Source organism: Castanea sativa, chromosome 6 (genome assembly GCF_040712315.1).
Source record: "Castanea sativa cultivar Marrone di Chiusa Pesio chromosome 6, ASM4071231v1".
Taxonomy (NCBI): domain Eukaryota; kingdom Viridiplantae; phylum Streptophyta; class Magnoliopsida; order Fagales; family Fagaceae; genus Castanea; species Castanea sativa.
In genome coordinates this window covers 60,602,959-60,625,691 of record NC_134018.1, presented here as the reverse complement: position 1 = coordinate 60,625,691, position 22,733 = coordinate 60,602,959, and the positions used below count along the sequence as shown (strand labels likewise).

Genomic DNA, 22,733 nt, shown 5'->3' with positions numbered 1-22,733 from the left:
GTTAGGTGAAAAAACGGATCAGATTTCAAACATGTGAGGCTGCTAGTTAGCTTTGTAGATTATACAAGTTGGACAGGAGTCTGCAGAAAACTTGGTAGTTGTTACTATCATTATTCTCAATTCTATATCGAAATAACTTTGCAGAACATTTTATGATGAGAGACAACATTAACTATTAATTTCCTCGAAGCCTTGTACTCTCCAATTCTTGTGTACTCCAATAATCATATAATATTTTCTGACTTAAACAAAAAAACTTCTTGATTATGTCATTAACAATTGTTTTTAAGTACATGTAGAAGTTACGTTTAAAATAAAGTCTTATCACCTATGTGGTATTGTCTGGTTCTCTCCTGCAAGAAAACTTGGATTCAATCTGATTCATGAAACAAATTAATTAATGCCCATAACTTGGAATTGAATTATAGGAGAAGGTTTATGAGTGCACAAGAGTACAATCCGCATATATATATTTTCTAGGCTTTTAAGTAAAAAAAGACTTATGTATATTATCTCCAATTGGAAATATATTGTTCAAATTTCGTTGTGGTCACATTTCCACAAGAATTCCTTGGTGGCTTTTGGGCTAACATACCAACCAATTAGTATTTCTTCATGCAGCAAGGTTGAGCAAGAAAGGCCAACCACATAATCAAAAGAAAGAGTGTGAGACTTTTCAGTAATATGTGTAATTAATTGTCTATAAACAATTTGAGTAACGTGGCTCACATTTGGCTACTAAAAAACTCCAAAAAGTCCAAAACTAGTTAGGCATATTCCTCAAATAACAAGTAGCACGTTGCATCTCAACCTGCAATATTCCACAATATTATCGGTAACACATTAATGACAAAAAAAAAAAAAAAAAGAGTTCTATAAGATTGTGAAGGCCAGATATATATCCATTGTGTGACTATATATGGCATTTACACTGTTAACACAACATGTTTGAAAATCATACTATACCGTATAAAATTTTGGTAGAGTTTTAGTTTGACAAACAAAAGTACTGCTACTATAGGTGAAGCTGCGGCATTCCCAACACGCAATCACGTTAGGTTTACCTTCCAAATTCATTATTAACCAATTGATGTTGATGATAAGTGCTTGTTTCTTGGAGAAAGTAACAAAAGATTTTGAACAATGGGAAAACCCATTTAGATGAGATTTTCCATTACAGCTCTGTCTCCTTGTATATATTTGTATTTGTATGTTGTATGTCAAATGTGGGCATTTATTTTCTTTCAGTTACCTGTACCTATCAAAATTTCAAAGCACGATGTCTGTGCATGGACTTGGGAGGCTTTTGCTTAGATAGACTAAACTCTTTTACCGTGTCAAATCTTTTATTTCACATCAGTCTTAACAGTAAATCCTCTAGTCCTTTTCTTTGAGCTTAAAGTTGACAATAACATGTTAGCAAATGTTGATTATTAAGTCATATCATCCATTTTAAAATCCTTTTTTTTGTCAAGATAAGAATCAATCCCATTAAGATTTATTAATTCAAGTTACAAAACTTTCGTCGGCTATTAAAAGCATATGGAGTATTGTGATTGAATGGGCGGTTGAGTTAAATTTTTACTCTAAACAAGTTTGAGGTTGCTATTATTAATAACCTATGGCAATTCTCTTATGTTTGTCCAGACTTTGAAGCAAAGAATTGTATGTAAAAGTATATGTTGCGTATAGCGTATGCTAAATTCCACATTATGTATTTATTAGGTTATATTAAACTCTGAAAAGGATTACAAGAAATTCTAATTATAATTTAATGGGTCATGATTGTTAATAAACAATTTTAGGAAAATTTTGACACAATTCTGATGAAAAATGTAAAAAATCATCCAAAAAACTATAAAATATTTTTTTTAAGTTCTTAAAATAATGCCCTTAAAACATCCATTAAATTTTACCTAATTTAATTAATTTTTTTAAGGTATAAAACAAACATACAAAAACAATATATATATAGTGATCAATGACATGGGTAAAGACATAATTAATGAGCTAATTTGAGTTCAATCTTGAAAAAAGAAAGAAAGAGACAATGTTGTTTTGCTTTGTATGACAGCTATGCCATGACATGGTGTTATCTTTCACTCAATTGCATCTAAATCTAATCTTTGAAAATATGAAGTCAAACCGAGGGTGTAATCATATCAGCTAGTGAAATCGAATTCTCGGAATAGGACTATAATTAACTATATTCTTTATCTGGTAGCCAACGATTTCCTTCCTTTAAAAAAAAAAATTGGAACATACGGGAAAAATACCTGACTTTGGTTCTTGGTAAACAAAGTTTAGATCTACTAAACGTGTGTGTTTGTTATGTGCATAGTTTATTTTGACTGGTATTGACTAAATGATAATAGAGATTGATTCAAAAAATTAGTTTAAACCAGCCCCATGACTACATTTAAAAATAGACAAACTTACATGAAAATTAAAAATTCTACACAAGTTAAATACTATTAATAATTTTTTTTTGAGAACGATTAATAAATTATTCTTAAATTCGTGATTTTCAATTAATTCAACCGGTAATATCTTTTCATAAAAAGGGTAAAATCTCACATGGACCGCTTCATATGATGGAATGTCATTGTATCTATATTTTTCTATAAAAAAAAAAAAATTGGCATTCTTATATTTTATTAACTTTTAAAATGGCATTGTAAAAAATATTATTTGGTAAAACATGCAAATTGTTAATTCTTGTTAATTTTATTTTAGAAAAAAAAAATATTTTATTACTTCTATACTGAATTAATTTTTGTTATTATGATACAATAAATTGTTTTATGTATGCATTTTTCAATTAAGATATGAACAACAATATTTTAGAACATAGTATACTTTTTTTTAATCTATTTGAATTAATTATAATTTTTTGTGAGAAAATCTAGCAAGATTTTTTAAAAATAGATTAGAAGTTATTTTAAATAGGATCTAAAATTGGTTTAAAACAATGCCTAAATTAGTTTTAAATAGGATGAAAGTAATACACATTCAAAGTTTTAGGCAGTAGTGTAGGGTCATTAGGCCTAGGAATATGTGTAGGATGGCCCAAAAATATCTTTTGGGCTAAAGGCCCAATCTGAGGATATCGAATAGTCCGAGGATGGATGAAAGTCAATTCAGAAACAATACTAAACAAAGATAAGGTAACGTCTGTATAGGTATGTCCAAGGGGACGGTCCAAGGATGATTGTGCCCTCGGCTATGTAAAGCCGAGGTAAATGAAGACCTGGTTAAACCTTCATAGGCTATATTCTAGAAAAATCTTGTATGTAAGGGTAGAAATGGTAAATGTGGAAGATATGAAGAAGGGCAGTGGAATATTTAAGATAAAGTTGTTACCACCGCCCCCGCATTGAATGCTCTGCAACTGCTACTCTGGTGGCATTAATGGGGAAGTGAGACCTGAACATCAGGTTTGAAACTTGGCTCCTATTTCCAAAGACTTCAGGAAGATTTCAGGGAAGGTGGATGAGACAAGTATCTAAACCAGCGGTCTGACCATAAGGTGGAGGATGAAAATGGGAAGAATGAGGGAGTATAAAAGAGAGATGGTAAAAGGGGGGATTTTTTGGAGAGAAAAAGAAAAAAGTACATTATAAACCTGACTATCTATAGTTGTAATCTATTTTGAGAAGTAGTAATATAACTTATCATCGGATTGTGTTTGAGGAGAAGTTTTCATTCATATTCATATAATTAATTCCTTGTGAGTGTCATTGTGACCAAAGCCCATCATTCTTTATTATTTAAACATTATTAGAACCTAGATTTCGAGCTCACTCTCTACAAATTTTATTGTAAAAAGGCTTTTCAGGCCTATTTCCTTCTGATTATGGGCCCGGGCTCGAATTGTGTCCTTACAAGTAATATAATAAGTTTTAGATTGAGTCTTTTTATTATTATATATATATATTTTAAGTTTATATAATTCTTGAACCTATATATGTATAGACACTTTTCAAAATAAAAAATGGGATGGCACTTAATACAAATTGAGGTCCATTAAGATATATACATGCTTGACAATAGTGTAAAGAGCCTATTTTGTGAGATAATGTTTTCGAGGTTGTTAAATTAGTTCTAACTTTTAATACTCGTTTATAACGATTTATTAAAAAGTTATGTTAATGTCATAACTTGTTGCATAACTTATGCCACAACTCGTCTATGTGCCGAGCAACAAGTTGTAGCACTAGCATAACTCTTTATTAAAAATGCTAACCAGCTTAGTTACTTCTTATATTCACAATAGTCAATAGAAATAGGCTTTAATAATAAATAAAAAAAATACTAATTATGGAACTTGGGACTGAAACGGCACCGTTGAGGAAGTCAGTCTTCCTTTCACCTTGTACGAACCCATCAAAACACTTTCTATCCTACGCATGAACTTGCAGAACCAAACCAATGTCCACCATGAACTTTCGCCCGATCCCTCGTACTATCAGCCATTTTCAGAGTAATCTTAATCCTATACGGTGAATGGCAAGACACCCACATGGAGCTCAGGTACACTGACATTGATTACCTTGTTTTCTCCGACGCTGCTTCTCTAATGAACTTTGGCAAATCCCCTTATCTGAGATCCACATTCAGAGACTCACCTTTGCTCCCTTTTTTACTCGTACCCAATTCCATTTTCCGTCGCTCTTGGGGCAAGTTTCTCTTCTCAGCTTCAGGTATAGTGTAAATAAGTAATTAAATATTAAAGTTTCTACTTTTTTTTTTTTTTTTTTTTGTTTGACTGTAAATTTTTTGCATGGTTTGTGATTTGGGTGTCGATTGGTTTTGTTTGAGAATTACAGATTTGCTTGTGGGGTATTTTATACGAAGCGTTTTGAAGCTACGTGGAGCTCCATAAAATGGGCCATTTGGTAACATTACGTTGTTTATATTTTTTTAAAACGTGTATGTGTGAAAAAATGTATAAAAATACATGCAATGTTATTTAATAATTAAAAAGTGTTACTTAAACTACCAAACCAAATGGTCCTATATGTGTGTTAGTTTTGTTATGGTCTGGCTGTTCAATCTGTTTACTTTTACAATTGGGACTCCTGAGAACTGTGAGCCTCTTGTGTTTGTACCATGGTTATTTGGGTCCTGTTATGTCTCATGAATGTCTGTACCATGATTCTTTGGGTACTTTTATTTTTTATTTTCTTAAGTGATGGTAAGAATATTGCAAATTTTACTGTATAAATTTTACAAATTAATTAGTTATTCATCACAAAAATACGATTCATTGTTGAAATAACATCAATCACATTTACTACCAGTACCACATGAGTTATGTAAGCATTCTATAGTAAAATTAATTGTAGTATTTTTTTTTTTTTAATTGCATATTTCTATGATGTTAGGTTTGGATAGAATTCATATTCCTTTACAGCATGAAACTGCTAGATTAAGTTGATAAACACTTTTGTCAAAACTCATTCTCGCAAGTTCACACACTAACTCACATGCAATTGGGAACACGATCACAATATTGGGTGTACCACCCAAGAGAGGTTGACCTTTTGATAATCCATGGGAATATGGGAAGGTGTATGTTGGTTATCAAAATCATAAAGGTAAAAAAGAGTTCTGTGGATTGTCATAATGTATACTTGAATTTACCATTTCCTTACTCCAGGTATTTCAGTTCATGGAAATAGTCTTAGCGATATTTTCTTGTAAAGGTTATTGTATGTCTTTTTTCTTTTTTCTCTTTTTTTAATGTTGAGAGGTGTCTATTGAGCAATTAAGCCCTTTTCATTTATGGATAAAATTATTATTATTATTATATATATTTTTTAGTCTAAGGGTCTATTTGAGATCCACTTATTTTGTTGAAACTAAAATTTTTTTGCTAAAAGTACTGTAGGGGTGCGTTTGGATACTGCTTATTTTGCTAAAAACTGAAAATAATAAAAAAATAATTTCTGGATTACTGTTCACTCCAAAAACACTATTCATTTGCCTATTTGCATAGTGTAATAGGCACTGTTTAAAAAAAAGAAAAAAGAAAAAGAAAAAAGAATGAAACGCAAAACGTCCAAACGTGGACGTGAACCAAACGCTCACTAGATAAATGTAAAAGTTAGCCGAAATAGTACAGTGAGACCCATGAATAGTACTACAAAGTGCAATGAGACTTATAAATAGTAGCAAAAATAAGCTTTTTTTTCTTTTTTGGGTAAAAGGGAGTACAAACAAAGAAACTACACAAACGAAAAATCAGCAGGACAACGCTTACTTACAAATAATCCAGACAGGTCATGGTTAAGAATAGGGAGTAACTCCAGAGAAGGATAATAAAAAATGCGGAAGTCTTCATTTTGAATCGCACCTTTTCTTGCGAGGTAGTCAGCGCATCGATTAGCTTCATGATAGCAGTGGTTGAAATGAAAGTGCAAGATCTGAGATGCTAACTGCTTGCAGTCATCTAGCAAGGGGGAAAAGATGGGATTTGTCTAATTGGAATTTTTAAGGACATCTATTATGACTTTTGCATCCAACTCTACTTCAATAGCTTGGAAGTTCTTGTCCACACAGATGGTTAGGCCATCCCTCAAAGCCCATAATTTCACTGCAAAACTCGAAGTAGCACCAATCCTTCTTGAAAAGCCTACCACCCAATTACCAGCCTCATCTCTAATCACTCCTCCTCCACCAGCTAGTCTCGGGTTGCCTAAAGAGGACCCATCTGTGTTTAGCTTCCTCCAGCCACTTCTTGGCCTCTCCCATCTAATATTCTTCATTATGAAATTGTTGGCTTTTGTCCAATCCGCAACACACCAGTAGAAATCACTTTCTTGACTGATAATTTGAGCAGCCAAATTTGGGTTAGAATTTCTATTCTGGAAAATAAAACTATTCCTATGCTTCCATAGCATCCAAATGGCAAAGAGGAACACTATATTCCAAGGGGGTTTGTTATGACAAATAACTTGCTCATTCTTTGCATTCATGGCCAGCCATGTATGAAGATCACCTGTATAAAAATTCCTATCCGCCTCAGATATACCTAGCTGCTTCCAAAGTTCTTTGCTACCCCAACAATCTCGCAGCAAGTGAATAATAGTTTCCGAGTCGTCTCTGCACTGAGGGTAAGAAGGGTCAGAACTGACTTCTCTTGAAGCTAGGCAATCTTTAACACTAATACTATTGTGAAAACATTTCCAAACAAAGAATTGAATTTTTGGGAGGATTTTTATATTCCAAATCCAATGCCCCTCAAAATCATGGCTGACACTTCCTGTAGTTGCCAATTTATACGCGCTTTTTAGATCAAAATTTCCATTGGAATTAGCTGCCCATGACAACCTATCCTCACTCCTAGCAACTATAGCGTAGGGAGTAGCCTGAATTTCCTGCTTTAAACTCAAGGGAAGATCAAATGAAATTTTTGACCAATTCCAACCATTCGCCGATACCACTTCCTTAACTTCCAAGGTACTTTCACCCCTGCTCAGAGGACCCTGCACTAAATTTCTGATAGGACCTTGAGGAGACCAATTGTCCATCCAAAACCTAAGATTGCTTTCTCTCCCAATGACCCATTTTGTTCCAATATTAAAAACATCCTGACCTTTTCTCATACCTTTCCACACTCTGGAACAAGGAAGCTTGTCGCGGTTGGTTGAGCTTGTTCTCCGGCGAATGCAATATTTGTTTCTAAGCACTCTGGCCCATAAAGATTCTTTTTCTGAATGGAACCTCCAGTTAAGCTTTGCCAACAAGGATGTGTTCCTCCCAACCGCAGACTGTAATCCCAAGCCACCCTCCTTTCTAGGCATTGTCACCTTATGCCAACCCACCCAATGCATTTTTTTAGAGGTATCCATAGAGCCCCACAAAAAATTCTTACTGATCCTGTCTATACCATCCAACACTTTGCTCGGGAGGTAAGCACACTGCATGGTATAACTGGGAATAGTAGACAAGGAAGATTGGATAAGAACTGTTCTACCCGCCATAGACAAGAGATTTGCCTTCCGACCCCGAAAGCTTTTGTTTCATTCTATCCAAAATGAAATCAAAATCATGATTCGACCGCCCTCGATGCTTGATAGGAATTCCCAAATATTTCCCAATAGTAGAAGTCGACCTGAACCTAAGAAGACTACACATATCCTCCCTGCTTTCCAAATCAACATTAGGCGAAAAAGACACCCTCGACTTGGCCTGACTAACACTCTGACCAGATTTTTCACAGAAGATATCAAGCACCTCTCGGATGGCAGAGCAGTTAGCTTGATTAGCTTTAGCAAAAAGCACCAGGTCGTCTGCAAAGAAAAGATGAGAGAAACTCGGACCACATCTAGAAGCTTTAATTGGATTCCACAATTTTTCATTGCATTTCTTCTCAATAAGTTGACCCAGGAACTCCATACACAAAATGAATAAGTAGGGAGGACAGCGGATCTCCTTGTCTAATACCTCTAGAGGGGTTAATGGGTTCCAACATACCTCCGTTGAACAAAATAGAGGTTGAGACTGTGGAAACACAACTCATTATGATCTCCACTATATCCATAGGGAAATTGAAACTAAGAAACCTCTCCCTAATGAAGCCCTACTCTAGCTTATCATAGGCTTTTTCGAGATCAATCTTTATAGCCATGAATCCCTCCTTGCCTTTGGCATTACTAATGGAGTGAATAAGTTCTTGAACGATAATCGCATTGTCAATACCCTTTCTTCCTGGCACAAAAGTAGTTTGAAGCGGGGAAACAAGCTTGTCCAAAAAGGGTCTAATCTGAGCTACTATAATCTTCGTGATGATTTTATAGACAGTATTACATAGGCTGATAGTTGCCTAGAGTTTCAGGACCTTGAATCTTAGGAATGAGAGCAATAAGGGTTCTATTGAGATAATCTGGGATTTTCTTCCTAGTGAAAATTTCCTTAATTTCCTCAACCATAGATTTCCCAACCACAACCCAAAAGCGCTGATAAAACCCGACATCAAGCCCATCTGGACCAGGCGCTTTAAAAGGCTTCATTGACCAAAGAGCAATTTTTATTTCCTCCTCCTCCGTAACCTCGATACCAAGAGATTCACCTTCGTCCTCTGAGAGAGAGGCCTGCCCCTGAGACAAAAACGGGGGAAACGCATACTAAATAGTGATGGTGTTAACAAAAATGGTACTTTTTTTTTTTAATCATTTTTGGCCCTAAAGGGAAATTAATATCTGCTAATATAAATGAATTGCCTTATTGTCGAACAGTTCTTATAGGTCTATGGTCCGATCCTTGTGATAAATGCAAGTTATCTTTAGCATTGACCATCAAATTATAATTAAAAGGTATCTGAAGATGGAATATTACAGCAACAATAACTCTCAATTATACGAGTGACAGCATCTTCTAATAATTTAATATTGATCCAAGTTTCAGTTTACTTGTCATGGTGTTATGCTAGGGTCTAAAGTCTAAATAGATACTATTTTTATTAATAGACTATTTTACTTTTTGTTAAAGTCTCATAACTATATTTTTTTGGCAATTTCGTATAGTTAAGGACTATAAGATTGTTTAAGGTTCTTTTAAATTTCTGTTGTGGTGAGAAATGTCTAGCATATAGAAAGTCACATTTTCTTGTGCAAATTTCTGCTGTGTCAGACAGCATCAACACCACCTCGGTTTTTTTTTTTTTTGGGGTGTTGAAAGTGACTATCCTGGACTCAATAGCCATATCAACATCTTGGAGCTTCTTGTAGTTCATTCTTTTAATACATATTATTTGATTGCTTCAGCAAGCTATTCAAATATGGGACCTTAAATTTTAGACTCTTCATTCCGTGATATAATTTGCTGTTGTATTCTTAAAATGTACACTTTGTAAAAAAAGTAAAAGGAGAATTTGATAAGATGTGCGAGGATTTGGCTTGTTCTCTGAAACAGTAAGTTATGTGGTGGCTGGTTATAAGAAAAGCAGAAACACTTCCTATATAAACAAAAGAAATTTCCCTAGATTTTGGGGGCTGTCTTTTTTATTTTGCACTGCCTTTTTTCTATTGTCTTTATGGTCGATAAAAATGTATTAAAATTATGAGAGAATCTAATACCCAAATTTGACAGGTAATCACTGCACAATATTTTGTGTGGTTTTTCTACCTTTTGCCTCTTATACTGCCATGGAGCCATTTGAAGCTAAAATGGAAAGGTCTATCTTGCATATTCTTGTGCATGGGTGCTGAACTTCATTGGTTGATGTGGGGCTATATGCTCCAGTAATGAAATTACAATGATGGTACTAGTAACTTTATCGATTGCTTTCCAGATTACTTTTTTTCTCCCACAATTTCTTTGTAAAATTAGATGTGTTTATTTCCAAGTTAGATGTTCTAAAATATAAAGACTAAATTATAAATGACACTTTTTGACTTTCAATTCAATCCCTTGGGTTTCTTTTAGTACTTCTGTTTAGTATGCTTTTAATTTTTTTATTATAAAACTAAAAAATCTGCCAAATAAAAGAGTAATTTGTAATTTAAGTAAACATTTGGAACTAGTAATTGTAGGGCTTTACCCCAGAGGGAGCCCTTACAGAAATTCTCAGAGGCCAGGGCCAAACCCAGGCCTAAGAGGGGGTTTGGAAATAGTTTTCAACCAGCAATAGACGCGCCTCGGTTAGAACCTCACTAGCTGCGTCATTGCCCCAAGCGCAAAGATGCATTTCTCCAGTGCTTTTGCTCTATTTTTATATTCGGCTCCACAGCTCGGTATCTCATACACAAGCCATGTGGGACTACTGCAGTTCCCTTCTTATTATATCATCATGCATGCTTGGTTTCTCCTTACTCCTTCTTTGCAGTTTAGGGTCTGTTTGAATATTTCTTATTGTCGAAAACTGAAAATACTGTAACAAAATAATTTTTAAATGTGTAAATAGTGCTGTGAGACTCAGTTTTAAAATTTTTTTTTTTGAAAAAAAAAAGAAAAAAAAAGTAGTTTGTGGGTCCCGTGAACAGTACACAGGATCAAAAAAAACACACCATTGGGAAGCAAAACGCGCTTCCCAAACGGAGACTTAATGCATAAAACATATTTCTCCACCAACTTGTTAGTTTTTACTTTTTACCAATGAATCAATATAAAAGTTCTCTAGCGTGATGCATGTTTCGGTTTCTTGAGAGAGTCATTAAGTCATTGTTGTAATCTTTCTATTTTATTATGAAACTTTCCATCCGTTGATGTAGGCAGCTTGTCAAATCATGTAAATTCTTGTGTTCTCTTTATGTGTGTGTATTTATTAGGTGCAATTTGCACAACAATACTATTATTCCTTCGACACAAGTGGGGGAGAGAAAGACAGAGTAATCCTAAGTCAAACAATGAAACATTACTATCATGGTTGTTAGTTAGAAGAATAAGTGAACAATTGGGCTGTTTACTCTCTCTTGAAAAATTAATAATCGTACATTATCATAGCTATTGCTGTCTTTACCTCTAAACAAATATTCTTTATTTCTTTATGATGCTCAGACAAAAAAGAATCAAATTAAGTACTCACTTAACGCTACTTCGCCAATTGGCTTAAATTCTAAAGACTAGCACGTAACTGATCACATATTTTATACACATAGCACATTTGTAGCAGGTTGAAATTTGAAACTTTTAGCGAGCCTAATTTTCAAACACCCCATGATATACACAGTATTATAAACAACACCACCACATTTGACCTGGTGGTTCTTGACCCTTTTTTTAAGCAACACGTTGAGCAGCATAACTTGTGACTGATACATCATACAATTCTACATATCAATCAATGTAAATCTTTGAGATTTTATATTTCCAAACCATATTTTATCTAGACCCTAATTCTAAAGAGAAATGATATGTCCATAATATTTTCACAATATTTTTACAACAAATCTTAAGTGGCAGGTTGTTACTGGTTGTTATTGTTGGGACAAAAAAGTAATATTGGTGTTAGGTTCAAATTTGAACTAATTACAACTAACCACTTATGATTTGTTGTAAAAATGTTGTGGACGTAGCATCTGTCAATTCTAAATTATGACCATGACAAAACAAGTAGTAACACGGTAACACACACCTTATTCCTCATGTTACATGCTTATTACATTACGTGTTTTGGTAAGTTCTTTTCAATAAAACTACATTTTATAATTTAAGTAGAAAGCCTTTATGTACAAGAAAAGAAATACAAAAATTCCACACTGTCTACCTCAACAAGGTTCGACAACTATAACTGGCATGCTCAATGTTCATATGACGAAGATCATTATTCATATAATAATACCTTTATAAAATTCAATTCTCTGAATATTTCAAAGACAAAACAGCTACCAGTAGGCAAGCTTGAAAGAAAAAGAAAAAAGAATTAAAAACTGTGGCGCAATATAATAAATAACAATAAACAAACTCTGAGACATACTTCTTTTTCTGGGTAAGTTCACTCAAGCATACTTAAATATCATTCTTCCAATTCCAAGAGACTTAGCTCAAATACTCAATGTACAAATTCATAATTAAAACCAAAATGAAATGTATAGTCAAACTTCAAAGGTAAGTCCTATTCCATTTCAACAACTGAGAATTCTTTTGCCAAAACTTCATGGTTTAGAACTTTAAGAAGAGATTTGAAAACAGAATTTGCACAGTTTCGTGACATGTATAGCAAGGATAATGCTGAGAAGTTATGGTTAAAGTCAACATTTTTCATTCAATTCCACAGCTGAAGTACAATGTGCTCAAGGGCATAAGCCTCCATAAAGACATTGCAAGCTACCAAATGATTCTTTGACCAAATGGCATTTCCTCCCCCAATCAATCAATCAATATTTATATATATCTAAAAATTAAACTGTAACTTTTATTATTGCTATGCTTTTATTGATCCACATCAACAGTCAAATCATTCACCGATTTTCAACACTCTCTTATTTTTAACCCTTTTTCTTCTTATTAATTTCTCAGCTTATTATTACACTTCCTCCAACGTTTCTCCTCACCTTACCTTTTCATCTCCCTACTATTGTTTACTTTAATATCAATTTCCTGTCTCTTTATCATCCTTTATTTTTTCTTTTTCTTATTGCCATCCTTTTACTATAAATACATAATTCTATCTTCCATTTCTAGCTTTTCTTATGTCCATCATCTTAGTATATATCTATTCCAAGTATAATGAAATTTTGATGTAATTTTTGTAAGATTTATATAAAAAAACAATTGATTTGAAATATGGTACTCTTGCTCAAATTTAGATATTTTTGTAACAATTGAAACAAAGTCAAACAAAAGAAAAGAAAATAATAACATACAATTAGGAATGTAAAAAAAATATTTGAAGGATATTTGCATTTTTATTTTAGCAGGATGATATTTGCATTCTTGAGTAGGTATGAAACACATTTATCTATATCAGTTATTATATCATGTAATTTTCAAATTTATAAGTATGATGAAATCACTACATCATTCTTATTGTCTTTCTATTTTATCTACAAAATAGAACACTCAATATTAAAATTTCTTACAAAAAAATTATTGAAATTTTTTTTTTTATAAATGGATAATCCGAGGCTGTCTTACAAATATATATTTTTTTTTATTGAAATAGAGGAAATTAATAACAAGTAGCACCGCATGATGTGCGGGAACTTGACTAGTAATAGAAAAAGGGGTGAGATCAAGATGTATAATTGCTTATCGAGGGAAAAAAACAGAATAGGAACAATGCAAGTTGAATTGTAAGTACCGTGGACCTTTCTTATTACTGAATGTGTAAAATACATGAAAGAGCCTTAGTGGTGTCACATACATGACATGTACATAGTTACATTTACCAATAGATTTTTAGCAGCGACTCTCTGGTCTGCAGAATGCATAGCTCTACCAAATTGTAGCTTTACATTGGGTGGATTTGTGGCTCTGAAAAAGACCCTCTTTTTCTGCACATAAATTGTAGCCATTAAATAAGATGTACACTACAGAAAAAAGGACCCAATCAGGATTGAATGAAGCAGTTGAAAATTGTGAAGCAATTGAGACACTTCTGAAGTACTTGACCCTCTTTTGTGTAAACAACCAATTGCTCTGCCAAGGAAATTCTTCTGAAGTACTTAACTTAAGCAAGTGTTGCAAGAAATAAACTAATTCCAGACTAATTTAAGAGCAAAATACATGGTTCCTACAAATATGGAAGCAACCTATGAAAACAGATTCCAAATAGGAGATTGGTTTGCTATTGGTTGTTTTTTGAATAAATATTGGGATATTAAAAGTAGCTAGGAGTTAGGACAAGTAACAATAGCAAAAATTCATTTAAAACAGCAATCCATAGTAACATCTGTACAAGCTCTGGTAGCTTATAAAACCAAACTTTAATGGACGTCCCCCTTTTATAGTCTGCACTAGTCCCTAGAAATTAATTTCTAATAACACATTAACTGGGCATGGATTTTGTATTACTGGATGGAGTAAAGCTTCCTAAATAAACTCTTTAGTAATTGAAGCACATGAAGTAGATTTTCTTAATAAGCCTACGTCAAAGCACATGAAGTAAATTTTATTGTGTGCACTATGCAGTGAATTTTCTCAATAAGCCTACATCAAAGCAGCAGAGATCATTGAAGGGCTTATTATACATCTACACTGCAAGGTAATAGGATAAACAAATGTCTGGTGCAAGATTTCCTATCACTTACAAAAGAAAAAATTGGATATGTATTATTTGATAAGACTAGCAATGGACATCCAGCTTATCAAGGAGAAAGTTTTGCTAGGGGAAACCAAAATCAAGCATTGAACTTTAATTTTTCCACTGAACACTAGCTAAATTGGTACCTCCTCCCACATAAGTTCAAAACCCACTACCAATTTAAAATAAAAAAAATAAAAAAAAAACCCTTAACTTTCCCCATAGAGATAGAATTTTACTAAAAGCATTGCCTTTGTCACAAAATGGAACATATTACAAAGAAAATATCACAATTAATCTGGCATTAAATAATGGGCAATTTCTCCAAAAACAAGGCCATGGCTTTTAGCCAACAGGATGATAACCATGAATGATGAAACTCTCTGCAGGAAAAAAGATCTTTCAAGTGTTCAATAAAAAGATGTTAAAGAGCTATGAAGCACGGGTGCGTTTCGGGATTCGGGTGCGGGTGCGGGAGCGGTTGCGGGACTCGGCAATTTTTAATAAAGTAGGGTGCGGGTGCGGCGGGGTGCGGCGATTAAAAAATTATTAAAAATATTTTTATTTATATTTTTAATATATTGCTAAACATACTTTTTTCACATTATATAAATATATACCAAATTTAAGAGCAATGGTAAATAATAACTAGAATACAAAGAATAGGAGAGAGCCTAGCTGAAGAGTGAAGGTAGAGAGTGAGAGAGAGGCTCAAGAAAAATGAAGAGGGAGAGGGTTGGGTCTTGGTTTTTTTCCAAACGGTGCGTTTGCACCTTTTTTTTTTTTTTTTTTTTTTTTTTTTTTTTTTCAGCCATACGCACCTGTTGTTGTTGTTTTTTTTTTTTTTGAATTTCGGCCGGTATCGGCCGATATCGGCAGATTTCGGCCGATATCGGAAGATTTCGCCGGTATCGGCCGATTTCGGCCGGACCGATTTCACCCGATTCGGCGCGATTTCGCGCGCGTCGGCCCGAATCGCGCCAAAAAAAATAATTTTTTATTGCCGGACGCGGCACAGACGCGCAGGCAGCGGCGTCGCCTGCGCGTCGCCGCGTCCGGCCGCTTCCGACGCGGGTGCGGCGGCCCAAACCCCGCACCCGTGCTTCATAGTTAAAGAGTTACCAATAACAACTAAGCATGCCAAATTTTTGGCCTCTTAATGCCTGGTAAGAAAGATAGAGTTCAAGCTATCAAGACATCTCCCCTAACATACAGTGTTGAAAAATAAAATGGTAAACCCTGTGATGTCTATAAAACTACCCACTTCCAAATAGCTAAACTAGAGAGCCTGTATCTACTTCAAAAGCCCAGGTCTTACATTAAGCTTTTGTTGTGGGACCGATCCAAAACAAGATGGCCTAGTTCACTTTTAAGTCTCATATTAGGGATTTTATATTTATCTTTGTTTTTGATCTAGAGAAACTTCTGAGTTATTAGTGGGTGCTTTTCCACATCCAGTGCACATTTTCATGCTACTGCATAGAGGATTGTAAGAGCTTATCAGTCTTTTGGGGTTCTTCACTTGAATTTTGGTAAAATAATTAGATTACTTTATTTCAAGGGCTAGCATTAATTTATCTTTAGCGCTTCTAATTGATAAAATTATTTTATGAGGAAAGAGAAAATTCAACTAAGGAGTTTCTGATATGAGACTTTGTTTGGAAGGGTAAATTGCCTAGATTTGCCCATAATTTTTCTCTTTTTGTGCTCAACTTCTATTCCACTTGTTGTCTGATAAATTTTTGCAGCGATACAATCTGCTACTGGCTTAGATTCAGACACATAGAAAAAGCCAAACTACTATTAAAAACAAACCCTTCAACCCCATTTCCCCTCTGAAAATCATACCTGACCAGATCTAGTTTGACGTGGCCTCAACTGGCTTCGCAGACAAATCTTGCAACCCACAAACCATATTTGCAGGGACAGCAATGTCAATCATTTTTGGATAAGAAAGGTTAAGATCTGTAAAACAATTCATCAGAATATATTCAAATTGTAAATGCCTAAATGTAAAATATGATATTAATCTTCAATGATATCAAAAAAAAATTGCATTGCTAGATACTACTTACTTTCCATTATATTCTTGAATCCTTCCTACAAAAAAGAGTTCACAGATCAAACAAATTAATGTTATATGGGGAAGAAGTATTGACAAAAGGAAAGCCAAATGTATTGATAATGGAGAAACAAAAATGATTGTATGTAAATATTAGAAACCAAGACAATATTCTCTACAACAAAACCAATGCATTCAGTTAATCAACTTCAAAATTCAGAAACCTTCTTTCTCATAGACTAGTAATAATAATAGTCTATTACTTTAGTCTTTATAATAATAAACTTCAAAAGCGTTCTTTCACAACCAAGGACAAAACCAGAATCCACCTTGTTTTCAAACAAAATTAGTAAATTAAATGCCGGTGGTGAAGTTCATAAAACTACTATAGGAGAAAGCATACCTAGTGAATATTTTGATTAATGGATTAATTGGGGGGGGAGGGGGGGGGGGGTGAAGAGCCATAATCTATATTGTGATAACCATATTTTCTTAGAAAAATTGAATCTAGAAAACAAGAACATGATGTTAAGGAAAAGAATCACCTCATCCTTTGTGAGCCTAGGATTATAAAGCATCTCCTCCCCCACTGTGCTAACCTGGATGTCACACAAAGGTGTGGCATAAGCAGCAGTTTCAATAAATTAAATAGTCAGGAAACAAGACACAGTAGATGGTTCATACAGTGAAGCCCTTGTAATCATGGGCAGGATAGATCAGTGTATCCTTGGGCAACGTGAAAATCTGGGTCCACAAGAAAAATGATAATAAGTCTTCGCCAACAGTGTTGTGAAGGTCAAAATTTACACCATTTCTTTTCTATGGAAAATGTAGCATGCTAAATGTCCTTGCCTGTGAGTGCACTGACTTGTAGAGTTGAAGCGAACTTCCACCCTGTTAGTTAAATTAATGATATCAATGATTTTTTATATTTCCTATAAATGCCCTCTTTAAAATGAATTCAATTTCTTCACACGCAAGTGTGACTTTTCTAAAATGATATTTTCTTTCATTTTAAAACACGAAAAAAAAAAAGTTCTGTTAAAAAAAGAGAAGTAATAAATAAGCAGTTTAGAAATTTAGGACAATACACCTGAAAATCAGTTCTCCCACATCCACGAATCAGTAAGGCGTCCCCAGTGAAAGCCATCCTTGGTTGAGGCTGATCAGGCCCATCTCCTGTAACGTAAGTAATACAACCCAATGTATGTCCAGGGGTAGGACAAACCTGCAAAAAAGATTTTAAAAAAAATATTTACATATACTTTTGCTAGTAGTTAAAGCTTAAAAGAAATGCATCCCTAGTACATGCAAACTAATCCTGCTCTAGTCAGTACAATTTCCTCACTCAATATTTTTGTGAGTAAGATTGCAGCAAAAGGGATAAGATACACAGAAAATTCGGCTATAAATACAGGGAAAAAAAAATTATGATCAACTGAGAAAATATAATTACTACATCACTTACTGGCATTTCCCCTTTGTTTGGCTGGATTTCTAATTTATTTATTGCAAAAAAAAGTAAACTAAATTCCTCAAGTTATGGAAAGCTTTTAAAATCTCAAAATCACACCTCCTTCCCCCACTATAAAGTAAAGTGGAAGGTAAGTAGTGTATTCAATACCCATGGAGTGCACGAGTAAATTTCAAGGTTACAAAAATACTTATTAAAATTTCATTTGATTCTCAATCTTTTCACAAACTAAGATTTTGTAATTACCACCTTCCTTTGCTACTATTCTGCAAATACAAATTCCTTCAGGTGCCAGGCAAGAAAGTTGACAAGACTACAAGAAAGAATTTAGAGAAAAGGGCAAACGCTTCCACTTCCCAAATTTAGGAGTTGCATGGTCACCACACCACATTGATTGAATAAAGACCTCAAGTTCCTACCGAATGAATTTTGAAGCAGCACAGGAGGTATCAACCTGATGTAATAGGATTTTATAAACTATAAACAACTTCACACTACATCTGCCCAAGGCAATAAGTTTGTCTAGACATTAATGCTTAATTATTTTAATCTCACTACAAATATCTAAATCACAGGAATGTTTGCATCAAGACACCTTATAACAAGAAACCAATTCACTGTTCTTAATAGCATGCCATCTCCCGTGGGATGACCCCTTTTTTGACAAGTTGGACAGTGTTCATAATACAAGATATGTACTAATCATCAAGGAAAGAATTTAAATAAAAGATATTTGTCTCACTGAATTAAAGAAGCAGGATCAGCAATTGTGAAGCAATGACAATAGTTTTTTAATGGTAAGTTACACATGCACCCAATGGGTCTTGAACACCCTCCATTTTGGTCTTACAATACAACGAGGTGCCAATTGAGGCAGAGCTCATTGGCAATGCAATATGAATTTTACATATAAGATTAACATTGATTAACTTTCTACTGCCTTTAGAAGCACCCAGAAGCCAGTAAGTTAATGCCTACACTCACCCACCAATTATCAAAACCAATAAATTTTCAAGTCAACCTCATATATACAACAGTCATTAATGTTATACAATTAGAAAATAATAAACCAAAGATCATTTCCATGTTCAATTGCACAAAACACATATACAAATCAAAGGGCAACAGCAACCCCACCTCCAAAAACAGATCACCAATATGAATTTTATCACCAGCTTCAATCAGAACATCTGCCTTTGAACTGCTCGCTTTTGAAATGACAGATTTCACTCCAGGAACCTTTGTCTGCAAATTACATGGCATCAATGGGAAGTAACTAAATTTAATCACAAAATTTGGTTTGGCAAAGACAAATTACAAAATGGGTAATGAAGAAAACAAGCTGAATGATACATAATATGGAAAAAGTCCACACCTTGATGCTAGAACAATGGAAAGAAAACAAAATTTAATCACAAAATTTGGCTTGGCAAAGACAAATTACAAAATGGGTAATGAAGAAAACAAGCTGAATGTTACATAATATGGAAAAGTCCACACCTTGATGCTAGAATCAATGGAAAGACACAAAATTTGGTTTGGCAAAGAAAAATTACGAAATGGGAAACGAAGAAACCAAGCTGAATGATATATATTATGGAAAAAAGTCCACAAAGAACAAAAATTAATCACAAAATGTGGTTTGGCAAAGAAAAATTACGAAATGGGAAATGTAGAAAACAAGCTGAATGATATATAACATTGAAAAAAAAGTCCACACCCTGATGCTACCATCAATGGAAGAAACCAAATTTAAAGAAAAATTACAAAATGGGTAATGAAGAAAACAAGTTGAATGATATATAAAATATGGAAAAAGTCCACACCTTGATGAGGCCAGTACCAGTCACATGATCAGCATGAACATGTGTGTTCATAGCATAAACAAGCTTCAATCCAAGCTCTTTTACAAGGGTCAGGTCTCTCTCCACTGTTCTATCAACTGGGTCAATCAACTACAAAACCCAAAAACAAAAAAGTAATTAATGACAAACATTATATGACAATTCAGAAATCAAAATGTGTAAGAGATTTGTGAGTAATTAGAAAAAAACCAGAGCGGGTTTGTCAGGGTGAGACACGTCGGCAAGCAAGTAGGTGTAGGTGGAGGATTCTTTCTCGAAGAGCTGCCGGAACAAGAGCTTGTTGTTGTTATTGTGAGACGAAGTGGTATAAGCCATGGCTTGGGGTCTGAGCTTGGAGTGAAGGTGAGACTGAGAGAAATTGAGGATTGGAGAAGAAGAGCAAGGAAGAGAGATGCGAAGGAGACTGATACGAAGCATTGTTGTTGTTAAATTTTGTGTGTATTTGTAGTTTTGTAGAATGCGTACGGTTTAATCATGGCGATCAGATCGATTCAGAATTGCACATTTTGATCTGTTTCTCCGTCAGCTTTTTATTTGTTTACTCTATTTTACGCCAACCATATTGTGATTCCACTCAGATACACTTTCGCATTGGATTCCACGTTGGTTTTAGATAACTCATCTCTTAAAGTATTTAACTATTGAACTATGATTCAATTCGCACCTACACCGATTAGTACGTTGATTCGATGATAAATAACGATTAGTAAAGTGCAAAAATAGGATTTCATCGTCATATTTTATTTTGTTTTGTTCTGTTTTGGTTGTTACATACATTGTTTTTTTTGAAGATGCCAAATGAGAATGACAAAATATGGGCGTCAGGAACCTTGGTTGGCCTTACATATTCAGTGCGGCCGATGTGGGACTCTACCGTTCTGGCCATGCCCATTAGGAATTCAGAATTCTGCCATTCTGGTCATCCCTCACCAGTAAGCAATGATAGAGTGGATAAAGTGATTGGATTAGGTGGAGAATTGCTAACTCAATTGATGTGTGCTAGCTTTTTAGCTTTTCAGCACCACTATTGCTAGTGCTCTTAGTTATAAAACTCTAAAGATGTTCTAATTTTTTTTAAGTATCACCTATAAATTGACTTAACAATGATTATGATTGATGAAATTTTAAAACATTATAAATAAATGTTTAAATAAGTTTTTGATGATTGGTGATGCATTAGTTTGTAAATATTATGTAATAAAATTTGAAATTTTTTCTAAATGAGGACACAATATTTTCACAGTAATTGATGCATAATAAAAATAATGTCAATAATAAGATTAAAAAAAAAGTGATGTTACTCCAATTATAAGATGTTATATTAATAGTTGTGAAAAATGTTATATCTCTGACATTACTAAAAATGTATACAATTGGAATGCATTGTAACATAAATGGAATGACAATGCTTAAGTAGCATGAAGCTCTTAGTCATCCACATACAGGGCGGAGCCAGAAATTTTTCTTTTAGGGTGGTTAAGTTGTGACGCTAATATATTTATCAAGACAACCCCCCACACAAGGGCGGAGCCAGAAATTTTTGTTTGGGGGGGCTGATTTGTGTTGTTAATTTATTAGTCTATTCAAACTTTCATACACATGCATCTATACACATACACAAAAATTAGTATCTTTCATAATGAATCCTTAAAATTAAATGTTTCGTAGAAATAAATTAATCTTTCACCATCTTCCATAGTGAAATCCTTCCAATTTTCATTTTCAATATAAGTTACCAAATTGTCTACAATTGTGAGTAAAAAAATTTTCAATTGAATTAATGAAGTGTTCAAAGACATGAATGGTCTAAAACTTTAAGAAATACGAAAACACATTTTATCATAAAAAATGAATTTGAGAAACAATACGTTTTGTCGTTCTCTATAACTACTAGACAAATTGAACAATTTTTTAAAGAACATTATTGGACCAACTCAAATAATTGGGGGGGGGGGGGAGGGGCAAGTCCCATTTTTGAGGACTAATTATTAAAATATTAAATATTTCTATATAATAAAAAGAAAATTTCAAAAATTTTGTGGGGGCCATGGACCCTCCACCCTAACATGTAGCTCAGCCCCTGCTCCACACACACACATTTTTTTATTATATACACACACATATATATACACACATTTTTTAATTTGATAAGTTATATATATATATATATATATATATATATATATATATATATATATATACACGTACACACCCAAAAAAAAAGAAAAGAGCTTAGTATTTTCAATTATAATTTTTTTTTATGATGATCTTTCATAAAATAAAATCTATTTTTTTTCCATTTTTATAGTGAAATTCTTTAAAAGTTTCATTTTAAATACAAATGATCAAATTTTATACTAAAGTAAGTATAAAAAAATTCAATTGAACTAATAAAATTTTCAAAAACATGAATGATCCAAAACTTGGAGGAATAATTTAGGCTCCAAACATATTTAAAACTACCTTACTTTAACCCATTATGCGACAATTAAAAATACATTTCATGTGTAGTTTTAGTGGCAAAATTTTTTTAATGAGTCAATGAGTTGTTAATCACCACATAACAGGTTGAAAAAGATGTATTCAAACATGTTTAATACCAAACTTTATCAAATATTTAACAAATATAAGAACATATTTTAC

General features: G+C 33.6%; 1 protein-coding gene, 1 non-coding gene and 1 pseudogene across 2 annotated transcripts; 1 reads left to right on the top strand and 2 right to left on the bottom strand.

Annotated features, from left to right (window-relative positions):
- The first annotated feature begins 4,444 nt into the window (after positions 1-4,444).
- Positions 4,445-10,251, top strand: LOC142640307 (GPI mannosyltransferase 1-like; annotated as a pseudogene).
- Positions 10,252-10,538: 287 nt separating this feature from the next.
- LOC142641850 (U4 spliceosomal RNA) lies at positions 10,539-10,689 on the bottom strand. The gene has a single exon (XR_012845526.1). It is a non-coding gene; the product is annotated as a U4 spliceosomal RNA (small nuclear RNA).
- A 5,848-nt stretch (positions 10,690-16,537) lies between these two features.
- Positions 16,538-20,971, bottom strand: LOC142640797 (persulfide dioxygenase ETHE1 homolog, mitochondrial). The gene is made up of 9 exons (XM_075815058.1): positions 20,280-20,971; positions 20,052-20,180; positions 19,363-19,470; positions 17,845-17,979; positions 17,604-17,645; positions 17,436-17,495; positions 17,297-17,350; positions 16,765-16,789; positions 16,538-16,654 (listed from the first exon to the last, which is right to left on the bottom strand). The coding sequence occupies exons 1-9, from the start codon at positions 20,505-20,507 to the stop codon at positions 16,548-16,550; spliced, it is 888 nt and encodes a 295-aa protein (XP_075671173.1). The 5' UTR covers positions 20,508-20,971; the 3' UTR covers positions 16,538-16,547.
- Positions 20,972-22,733: the final 1,762 nt, after the last annotated feature.